The 11,602-nt window shown below is 54.3% G+C and overlaps 1 protein-coding gene across 1 annotated transcript; it reads left to right on the forward strand.

The window, feature by feature from the left end:
- The first annotated feature begins 431 nt into the window (after positions 1–431).
- LOC124585283 lies at positions 432–11,066 on the forward strand. Its single transcript, XM_047131388.1, has 12 exons — positions 432–609; positions 845–2,355; positions 2,438–2,913; positions 3,446–4,718; positions 4,774–5,946; positions 6,226–6,480; positions 6,777–7,370; positions 7,461–8,216; positions 8,290–8,453; positions 8,507–9,363; positions 9,453–10,081; positions 10,131–11,066. The coding sequence occupies exons 1-12, from the start codon at positions 432–434 to the stop codon at positions 11,064–11,066; spliced, it is 8,802 nt and encodes a 2,933-aa protein (XP_046987344.1).
- Positions 11,067–11,602: the final 536 nt, after the last annotated feature.

The raw sequence follows: 11,602 nt of genomic DNA on the forward strand, positions 1-11,602 counted from the left end.
AGGACAGCTCAACTTGAAGGACAGCTGAACTTGAGAGGACAGCCTTACTTGAGAGGACACCTCAACTTGAGAGGACAGCTCAACTTGAGAGGACAGCTCAACTTGACAGCTGAACTTGAGAGGAGAGCTCAACTTGAGAGGACAGATCAACTTGAGAGGACAATTCAACGAGAGGACAGCTCAACTTGAGAGGTCAGCTGAACTTACGAGGGCAGCTCAACTTGAGACGACAGCAGAGCTAGCGAGGACAGCACAGCTTGCGAGGACAACACAGCATGCAAGGACAGCACAGCTTGCGATGACAGCAAAGCTTGCGAGGACAGCACGGCTTGCGAGGACAGCACGACTTGCGAGGACAGCTTGGCTTGCGCGGACAGCATGGCTTGCGAGGACAGCCGGCTTGCGAGGACAGCACAACTTGCGAGGACAGCATGGCTTGCGAGGACAGCACGGCTTGTGAGGACAGCACGGCTTGCGAGGAGAGCACGGCTTGCGAGGACACCACAGATTGCGAGGATAGCACGGCTTGCGAGGACAGCACAGCTTGCGAGGACAGCACGGCTTGCGAGGACAGCAAGGCTTGCGAGGAGAGCACAGCTTGCGCGGACAGTACAGCTTTCGAGGACGGCAGAGCTTGCGAGGACAGCTCAACTTGAGAGGACAGCTCAACTTGAGAGGACAGTTTAACTTGACAGCTCAACTTGAGAGGACTGCTCAACTTGAGAGGACAGATCAACTTGAAAGGACAACTCAACTTGAGAGGACAGCGCAACTTGGGAGGGCAGCTGAACTTAAGAGGGCAGCTCAACTTGAGACGACAGCAGAGCTAGCGACGACAGCACAGCTTGCGAGGACAACACAGCATGCAAGGAGAGCACAGCAAAGCTTACAAGGACAGCATGGCTTGCGAGGACAGCACGGCTTGCAAGGACAGCACGCCTTGCGAGGACAGAATGGCTTGCAAGGACAGCACGGCTAGTGAGGAGAGAACGGCTTGCGAGGACAGCACAGGTTGCAAGGACAGCACAGATTGCGAGGACAGCAAAGCTTCCGAGAACAGCACAGCTTGCGAGGACAGCACAGTTTGCGAGAACAGCACAGCTTGCCAGGACAGGACAGCTTGCAAGGACAGCACAGCTTGCGAGCACAGCACAACTTGCGAGGAAAGCACAGCTTGTGAGGACAGCACAGCTTTCAAGGACAGCACAGCTTGCGAGGACAGCACAGCTTGCGAGGACAGCACGGCTTGCGAGGACAGCTGAGACAGCTCAACTTTCGAGGACAGCACAACTTGAGAGGACACCTCAACTTGAGAGGACAGCTCAACTTCAGAGGATAGCTCCGGTTGAGAGGACTGCTCAACTTGAGAAGACAGCTCAACTTGAGAGGACAGCACAGCTTGCGAGGACAGCACAGCTCTTGAGGACAGCACAGCTTGCGAGGACAGCACAGCTTGCGAGGACAGCACGGCTTGTGAGGACAGCTGAACTTGAGAGGGCAGGTCAACTTGAGACGACAGCACAGCTTGCGAGGACAGCACAGCTTGCGAAGACTGCACAGCTTGCGAGGACAGCACAGCTTGCAAGGACAGCAAAGCTTGCAAGGAAAGTACGGCTTGCGAAGACAGCATGGCTTGCGAGGACAGCATTGCTTGTGAGGACGGCACGGCTTGCGAGGAGAGAACGGCTTGGGAGGACAGCACAGGTTGCGAGGACAGCACAGGTTGCGAGGACAGCACAGCTTCCAAGGACAGCACAGCTTGCGAGGACTGCAAAGCTTGCGAGGACAGCACAGTTTGCGAGGACAGCACAGCTTGCGAGGACAGCACAGCTTGCGAGGAAGGCACAGCTTGCGAGGACAGCACAGCTTGCGAGGACAGCACAGCTTGCGAGGAAAGCACTGGTTGCGAGGACTGCTCAGCTTGAGAGGACAGTTCAACTTGAGAAGACAGCTCAACTTGAGAGGACAGCTCAACTTGAGAGGACAGCTCAACTTGAGAGGACAGCTCAAGTTGTGAGGACAGCTCAACTTGAGAGGACAGCTCAACTTGAGAGGACAGCTCAACTTGAGAGGACAGCTCAACTTGAGAGGACAGCTCAACTTGAGAGGACAGCTCAGCTTGAGAGGACAGCTCAACTTGAGCAGACAGCTCAACTTGAGTGGACAGCTCAACTTGAGAAGACAGATCAACTTGAGGGGACAGCACTACTTAAGAGGAAAGCACTACTTGAGAGGAAAGCACAACTTGCGAGGACAGCAAAGCTGGCGAGGACAGCACAGCTTGCAAGGACAGCACGGCTTGCGAGGACAGCACGGCTTGCGAGGATAGCACGGCTTGCGAGCACAGCACGGCTTGTAAGGACAGCACAGCTTGCGAGGACCACACGGCTTGCGAGGACAGCACGGCTTGAGAGGACAGCACAGCTTGCGAAGACAGCACAGCTTGCGAGGACAGCTCAATTTTAGAGGACAGCTCAACTTGAGAGGACAGCTCAACTTGAGAGGAAAGCTCAACTTGACAGCTCAACTTGAGAGGACAGCTCAACTTCAGAGGACAGCTCAACTTGAGACGACAGCTCAACTTGAGATGGCAGCTGAACTTGAGAGGGCAGCTCAACTTGAGACGACAGCACAGCTTGCGAGGACAGCACAGCTTGCGAGGACAGCACAGCTTGCGACGACAGCACAGCTTGCGAGGACAGCACAGCTTGCGAGGACAGCACAGCTTGCGAGGGCAACAGAGCTTGCGAGGAAAGCAGAGGTTGCGAGGACAGCTCAGCTTGAGATAACAGCTAAACTTGAGAGGACCGTTCAACTTGAGCGGACTGTACGACTTGAGAAGATAGCACAACTTGCGAGGACAGCAAAGCTTGCGAGAACAGCAAAGCTTGCGAGGACAGCAAAGCGTGAGAGGTCAGCACGGCTTCTGAGGACAGCATGGCTAGCGAGGACCTCACGGCTTGCGAGGACAGCAGAGGTTGGGAGGACAGCTTAGCTTGCGATGACAGCACAGCTTGCGAGGACAGCTCAACCTGAGAGGACTGCTCAACTTGAGAGGACAGCTCAACTTGAGAGGACAGCACAACTTGTGAGGACAGCACATCTAGAGAGGACTGCTCATCGAGAGAGGACAGCTCAACTTGAGAGGACAGCTCAACTTGAGAGGACAGCTCAACTTGAGAGGACAGCTCATCTTGATACGACAGCTCAACTTGAGAGGACAGCTCAACTTGAGAGGACAGCTCAACTTGAGAGGACAGCACAACTTGAGAGGACAGCACAGCTTCCGAGGACAGGAAAGCTTGCCAGGAAAGCAAAGCTTGCGAGGACAGCACGGATTGCGATGACAGCACGGCTTGCGAAGACAGCACGGCTTCCGATGACAGCATAGCTTGCGAGAACAGCACGGCTTGCGAGAACAGCACAGATTGTGAGGACGGGTCAGCTTGCGAGGAAAGCACAGCTTGCGAGGACAGCACAGCTTGCGAGGAAAGCACAGCTTGCGAAGGGCAGCACAGTTTTCGAGGACAGCACAGCTTGCGAGGACAGCACAGCTTGCAAGGACAGCACAGCTTGCGAGGACAGTTCAACTTGAGAGGACAGCTCAACATGAGAGGACAGCTCAGCTTGAGAGGACAGCTCAACTTGAGCAGACAGCTCAACTTGAGTGGACAGCTCAACTTGAGAAGACAGCTCAACTTGAGGGGACTGCACTACTTAAGAGGAAAGCACTACTTGAGAGGAAAGCACAACTTGCGAGGACAGCAAAGCTGACGAGGACAGCACAGCTTGCAAGGACAGCACGGCATGCGAGGACAGCACGGCTTGCAAGGACAGCACAGCTTGTGAGGACAGCACAGCTTGCGAGGACAGCACAGCTTGCAAGGACAGCACAGCTTGCGAGGACAGCACAGCTTGCGAGGACAGCACAGCTTGCGAGGAATGCACAGGTTGCGAGGACAGCTCAGCTTGAGAGGACAGCTCAACTTGAGAGGACAGCTCAACTTGAGCGGACTGCTCAACTTGAGAGGAAAGCTCAACTTGAGAGGACAGCTCAACTTCAGAGGACAGCCCAACTTGAGAGGACAGCTCAACTTGAGAGGACAGCTCAACTTGAGAGGGCAGCTGAACTTGAGAGGGCAGCTCAACTTGAGGCGACAGCACAGCTTGCGAGGACAGCACAGCTTGCGAGGACAGCACATTTTGCAAGGACAGCACAGTTTGCGAGGACAGCACAGCTTGCGAGGACAGCACAGCTTGCGAGGAGAGAACGGCTTGCGAGGACAGCACAGGTTGCGAGGACAGCACAGGTTGCAAGGACAGCACAGCTTCCAAGGACAGCAAAGCTTGTGAGGACAGCACAGCTTGTGAGGACAGCACAGCTTGCGAGGACAGCGCAGCTTGCGAGGACAGCACAGCTTGCGAGGACAGCACAGCTTGCGAGGACAGCACAGCTTGCGAGGACAGCACAGCTTGCGAGGACAGCTCAGATTGAGAGGACAGCTCAACTTGAGAGGACAGCTCAACTTGAGCAGACTGCTCAACTTGAGAGGAAAGCTCAACTTGAGAGGACAGCTCAATTTGAGAGAACAGCTCAACTTGAGAGGACAGCTCCACTTGAGAGGACTGCACAACTTGAGAAGACAGCACAATTTGCGAGGACAGCAAAGCTTGCTAGGACAGCAAAGTTTGCGAGGGCAGAACAGCTTGCGAGGACAGTACGGCTTCTGAGTACAGCACGGCTAGCGAGGACAGCACGACTTGCGATGACAGCAGAGGTTGGGAGGACAGCTCAGCTTGCGTGGACAGCAGAGCTTGCGAGGACAGCACAGCTTGCGAGGACGGCACGGCTTGCGAGGACAGCACGGCTTGCGAGGACAGCACAGCTTGCGAGGACAGCACGGCTTGCGAGGACAGCACAGCTTGCGAGGACAGCACAGCTTGCGAGCACAGCTCAACTTGAGAGGACAGCTCAACTTGAGAGGACAGCTCAATTTGAGAGGACAGCTCAACTTGAGAGTACAGCTCAACTTGACAGCTCAATTTGAGAGCACAGGTGAACTTGAGAGGACAGCTCAACTTGAGAGGACAGCTCAACTTGAGAGGGCAGCTGAACTTGAGAGGGCAGCTCAACTTGAGACGACAGCACAGCTTGCGAGGACAGCACAGCTTGCGAGGACAGCACAGCTTGCGAGGACAGCACAGCTTGCGAGGACAGCACAGCTTGCGAGGACAGCACAGCTTGCGAGGACAGCACAGCTTGCGAGGAGAGAACGGCTTGCTAGGACAGTACAGGTTGCAAGGACAGCACAGGTTGCAAGGACAGCACAGCTTCCAAGGACAGCACAGCTTGCGAGGACAGCACAGCTTGCGAGGGCAGCACAGCTTGCGAGGACAGCACAGCTTGCGAGGACAGCACAGCTTGCGAGGACAGCACAGCTTGCGAGGACAGCACAGCTTGCGAGGACAGCACGGCTTGCGAGGAAAGCACAGGTTGCGAAGACAGCTCAGCTTGAGAGGACAGCTCAACTTGGGAGGACAGCTCAACTTGAGCGGACTGCTCAACTTGAGAGGAAAGCTCAACTTGAGAGGACAGCTCAACTTGAGAGAACAGCTCAACTTGAGAGGACAGCTCAACTTGAGAGGACTGCACAACTTGAGAAGACAGCACAATTTGCGAAGACAGCTAAACTTGCTATGTCAGCAATGTTTGCGAGGACAGCACAGCTTGCGAGGACAGCACGGCATCTGAGGACAGCATGGCTAGCGAGGACAGCACGTCTTGCGAGGGCAGCAGAGGTTGGGAGGACAGCTCAGCTTGCGTGGACAGCACAGCTTGCGAGGACAGCACAGCTTGCGAGGACAGCACTGCTTGCGAGGACAGCACAGCTTGCAGGGACAGCACAGCTTGCGAGGACAGCACAGCTTGCGAGGACATTACAGCTTGTGAGGACAGCTCAACTTGAGAGGACAGCTCAACTTCAGAGGACAACTCAACATGAGGGGACAGTTCAACTTGAGAGGACTGCCAACTTGAGAAGACAGCACAACTTGCGAGGACAGAAAAGCTTGCGAGAACAGCAAAGCTTGCGAGGACAGCAAAGCATGCGAGGACAGCATGGCTTCTGAGGACAGCACGGCTAGCGAGGACAGCACGGCTTGCGAGCACAGCAGAGGCTGGAAGGACAGTTTAGCTTGCAAGGACAGCACACCTTGCGAGAACAGCTTAACTTGAGAGAGCTGCTCAACTTGAGAGGACAGCTCAACTTGAGAAGACAGCTTTACTTGAGAGGACAGCTCAACCTGAGGACAGCTCAACTTGAGAGGACAGCTCAAATTGAGAGGACAGCTCATCTAGAGAGGACAGGTCATCTAGAGAGGACAGCTCAACTTGAGAAGAGAGCTCAACTTGAGAGGACAGCTCAACTTGAGAGGTCAGCTCAACTTGAGAGGACAGGTCAACTTGAGAGGACAGCTCAAGTAGAGAGGGCAGCTCAACTTGAGAGGACAGCTCAACTTGAGAGGACAGCTCAACTTGAGAGGACAGCTCAACTTGCGAGGACAGCTCGAGAGGACAGCTCATCTTGAAAGGACAGATCTACTTGAGAGGACAGCTCTACTTGAGAGGACAGCTCAACTTGAGAGGACAGCACAACTTGAGAGGACAGCACAGCTTCCGAGGACAGCAAAGCTTGCGAGGAAAGCAAAGCTTGCGAGGACAGCATGGCTTGCGATGACAGCACGGCTTGCAAAGACAGCACGGCTTTCGATAACAGCACAGCTTGCGAGAACAGCATGGCTTGCGAGGACAGCACAGCTTGCGAGGATGGCTCAGCTTGCGAGGAAAGCACAGCTTGCGAGGACAGCACGGCTTGCGAGGACAGTTCAACTTGAGAGGACAGCTCAACTTGAGAGGACAGCTCAGCTTGAGAGGACAGCTCAACTTGAGCAGACAGCTCAACTTGAGTGGACAGCTCAACTTGAGAAGACAGCTCAACTTGAGGGGACAGCTCAACTTGAGAGGACAGCTCAACTTGAGAGGACAGCTCAACTTGAGAGGACAGCTCAACTTGAGAGGACAGCTCAACGTCACAGCTCAACTTGAGAGGACAGCTCAACTTGGGAGGACAGCTCAACTTGAGAGGACTGCTCAACTTGAGAGGACAGCTCAACTTGAGAGGGGAACTGAACTTGAGAGGGCAGCTCAACTTGAGACGACAGCACAGCTTGCGAGGACAGCACAGCTTGCGAGGACACCACAGCTTGCGAGGACAGCACAGCTTGCGAGGACAGCACAGCTTGCGAGGACAGCACAGCTTGCGAGGAGAGAACGGCTTGTGAGGACAGCACAGGTTGCGAGGACAGCACAGGTTGCGAGGACAGCACAGCTTCCAAGGACAGCACAGCTTGCGAGGACAGCATAGCTTTCGAGGACAGCACAGTTTGCGAGGACAGCACAGCTTGCGAGGACAGCACAGCTTGCGAGGACAGCACAGCTTGCGAGGACAGCACAGCTTGCGAGGACAGCACAGCTTGCAAAGACAGCACAGCTTGCGAGGAAAGCACAGGTTGCGAGGACCCCTCAGCTTGAGCGGACTGCTCAACTTGAGAGGAAAGCTCAACTTGAGAAGACAGCTGAACTTGAGAGAACAGCTCAACTTGAGAGGACAGCTCAACTTGAGAGGACTGCACAACTTGAGAAGACAGCACAATTTGCGAGGACAGCAAAGCTTGCTAGGACAGCAAAGTTTGCGAGGACAGCACAGCTTGCGAGGACAGCACGGCTTCTGAGGACAGCACGGCTAGCGAGGACGGCACGACTTGCGAGGACAGCAGAGGTTGGGAGGACAGCTCAGCTTGCGAGGACAGCACGGCTTGTGAGGACAGCACAGCTTGTGAGGACAGCACAGCTTGTGAGGACAGCACTGCTTGTGAGGACAGCACAGCTTGCAGGGACAGCACAGATTGCGAGGACAGCACAGCTTGCGAGGACATTACAGCTTGTGAGGACAGCTCAACTTGAGAGGACAACTCAACATGAGAGGACAGCTCGACTTGAGAGGACTGCACAACTTGAGAAGACAGCACACCTTGAGAAGACAGCAAAGCTTGCGAGAACAGCAAAGCTTGCGAGGACAGCAAAGCTTACGAGGACAGCATGGCTTCTGACGACAGCACGGCTAGCGAGGACAGCACGGCTTGCGAGGACAACAGAGGTTGGGAGGACAGTTTAGCTTGCAAGGACAGCACAGCTTGCGAGGACAGTTTAACTTGAGAGGACTGCTCAAGTTGAGAGGACAGCTCAACTTGAGAAGACAGCTTTACTTGAGAGGACAGCTCAACCTGAGAGGACAGCTCGAGAGGACAGCTCAACTTGTGAGGACAGCTCATCTAGAGTGGACAGCTCTACTTGAGAAGAGAGCTCAACTTGAGAGGACAGCTCAACTTGAGAGGTCAGCTCAACTTGAGCGGTCAGCTCAACTTGAGAGTAAGTTCAACTTGAGAGGACAGCTCAACTTGAGAGGACAGCACAGCTTGTGAGGATAGCACAGCTTGCGAGGACAGCACAGTTTGCGAGTACAGCACAGCTTGCGAGGACAGCACAGCTTGCGAGGACAGCACAGCTTGCGAGGACAGCACAGCTTGCGAGGACAGCACAGCTTGCGAGGACGGCACAGCTTGCGAGGACAGCACAGCTTGCGAGGACAGCTCTACTTGAGAGGACAGCCCAACTTGAGAGGACAGCTCAACTTAAGAAGACAGCTTTACCTGAGAGGACAGCTCAACCTGAGAGGACAGCTCAATTTGAGAGGACAGCTCAACTTGAGAGGACAGCTCAATTTGAGAGGACAGCTCAACTTGAGAGGACAGCTCATCTAGAGAGGACAGCTCAACTTGAGAGGACAGCTCAACTTGAGAGGACAGCTCAACTTGAGAGGACAGCTCAACTTGCGAGGACAGCACAGCTTGTGAGGATAGCTCTACTTGAGAGGACAGCTCAACTTGAGAAGACAGCTCAACTTAAGAAGGCAGCTTTACTTGAGAGGACAGCTCAACCTGAGAGGACAGCTCAATTTGAGAGGACAGCTCAACTTGAGAGGACAGCTCATCTAGAGAGGACAGCTCAACTTAAGAAGTCATCTTTACTTGAGAGTACAGCTCAACTTGAGAGGACAGCACAGCTTGCGAGGACAGCACAGCTTGTGAGGACAGCTCTACTTGAGAGGACAGCTCAACTTGAGAGGACAGCTCAACTTGCGAGGACAGCTCTACTTGAGAGGACAGCTCAACTTGAGAGGACAGCTCAACTTAAGAAGACAGCTTTACTTGAGAGGACAGCTCAACCTGAGAGGACAGCTCAATGTGAGAGGACAGCTCAACTTGAGAGGACAGCACAACTTGAGAGGACAGCACAACTTGCGAGGACAGCACAACTTGCGAGGACAGCACAGCTTGCGAGGACAGCAAAGCTCGCAAGGACAGCACAGCTTGCGAGGACAGCATGGCTTGCGAGGACAGCACGGCTTGCGAGGACGGCACCGCTTGCGAGGTCTGCATGGCTTGCGAGGACAGCACGGCTTGCGAAGCAGCACAGGTTGTGAGGACAGCCCAGCTTGCGAGGACAGCACAGCTTGCGAGGACTTCACAGTTTGCGAGGACAGTACAGCTAGCGCGGACAGCACAGCTTGGAAGGACAGCAGAGCTTGCGAGGACAGCTCAACTTGAGAGGACTGCTCAACTGGAGAGGACAGCTCAACTTGAGAGGACAGCACAACTTGAAAGGACAGCACAACTTGAGAGGACAGCTCAACTTGAGAGGACAGCTCAACATGAGAGGACAGCTCAACTTGAGAGGACAGCTCAACTTGAGAGGACAGCTCAACTTGAGAGGACAGCACTACTTGAGAGGACAGCTCAACTTGCGAGGACAGCACAGCTTGCGAGGACAGCACAGCTTCCGAGGACAGCACAGGTTGCGAGGACAGCACAGCTTGCGAGGACAGCAAAGCTTGCGAGGACAGCACGGCTTCTGAGGACAGCACGGCTAGCGAGGACAGCACGGCTTGCGAGGACAACAGAGGTTGGGAGGACAGTTTAGCTTGCAAGGACAGCACAGCTTGCGAGGACAGCTTAACTTGAGAGGACTGCTCAAGTTGAGAGGACAGCTCAACTTGAGAAGACAGCTTTACTTGAGAGGACAGCTCAAACTGAGAGGACAGCTCGAGAGGACAGCTCAACTTGTGAGGACAGCTCATCTAGAGTGGACAGCTCAACTTGAGAAGAGAGCTCATTTTGAGAGGACAGCTCAACTTGAGAGGTCAGCTCAACTTGAGAGGACAGCTCAACTTGAGAGGACAGCTCAAGTAGAGAGGACAGCTCAAGTTGAGAGGATAGCTCAACTTGAGAGGACAGCTCAATTTGAGAGGACAGCTCAACTTGAGAGGACAGCTCATCTAGAGAGGACAGCTCAACTTGAGAGGACAGCTCAACTTGAGAGGACGGCTCAACTTGCGAGGACAGCACAGCTTGTGAGGACAGCTCTACTTGAGAGGACAGCTCAACTTGAGAAGACAGCTCAACTTAAGAAGGCAGCTTTACTTGAGAGGACAGCTCAACCTGAGAGGACAGCTCAATTTGAGAGGACAGCTCAACTTGAGAGGACAGCACATCTAGAGAGGACAGCTCAACTTAAGAAGACATCTTTACTTGAGAGGACAGCTCAACTTGAGAGGACAGCACAGCTTGCGAGGACAGCACAGCTTGTGAGGACAGCTCTACTTGAGAGGACAGCTCAACTTGAGAGGACAGCTCAACTTGCGAGGACAGCTCTACTTGAGAGGACAGCTCAACTTGAGAGGACAGCTCAACTTAAGAAGACAGCTTTACTTGAGAGGATAGCTCAACCTGAGAGGACAGCTCAATTTGAGAGGACAGCTCAACTTGAGAGGACAGCACAACTTGAGAGGACAGCACAACTTGCGAGGACAGCACAACTTGCGAGGACAGCACAGCTTGCGAGGACAGCAAAGCTCGCAAGGACAGCACAGCTTGCGAGGACAGCATGACAGCATGGCTTGCGAGGACATCACGGCTTGCGAGGACGGCACCGCTTGCGAGGTCTGCATGGCTTGCGAGGACAGCACGGCTTACGAAGCAGCACAGGTTGTGAGGACAACACAGCTTGCGAGGACAGCACAGCTTGCGAGGACAGTACAGCTTGCGCGGACAGCACAGCTTGGAAGGACAGCAGAGCTTGCGAGGACAGCTCAACTTGAGAGGACTGCTCAACTGGAGAGGACTGCTCAACTGGAGAGGACAGCTCAACTTGAGAGGACAGCTCAACTTGAGAGGACTGCTCAACTGGAGAGGACTGCTCAACTTGAGAGGACAGCTCAACTTGAGAGGACAGCTCAACTTGAGAGGACAGCACTACTTGAGAGGACAGCTCAACTTGCTAGGACAGCACAGCTTGCGAGGACAGCACAGGTTGCGAGGACAGCACAGGTTGCGAGGACAGCACAGCTTGCGAGGACAGCACAGCTTGCGAGGACATCACAGCTTGCGAGGACAGTACAGCTTGCGTGGACAGCACAGCTTGGAA

Source organism: Schistocerca americana, unplaced genomic scaffold, assembly GCF_021461395.2.
Source record: "Schistocerca americana isolate TAMUIC-IGC-003095 unplaced genomic scaffold, iqSchAmer2.1 HiC_scaffold_493, whole genome shotgun sequence".
Lineage (NCBI taxonomy): Eukaryota > Metazoa > Arthropoda > Insecta > Orthoptera > Acrididae > Schistocerca > Schistocerca americana.

What these genes read in the sequence shown, in the direction of transcription:
- LOC124585283 (XM_047131388.1), top strand. Translation starts at nt 432, where the DNA reads ATGGCTTGCGAGGACAGCACGGCTTGTGAGGACAGCACGGCTTGCGAG. An exon ending in GGCTTGCGAGGACAACAGAG is followed by an intron (nt 8,217 to 8,289) that starts GTTGGGAGGACA and finishes GGACTGCTCAAG; the next exon opens with TTGAGAGGACAGCTCAACTT. An exon ending in AGGACAGCTCAACTTGAGAG is followed by an intron (nt 8,454 to 8,506) that starts GTCAGCTCAACT and finishes TCAACTTGAGAG; the next exon opens with GACAGCTCAACTTGAGAGGA.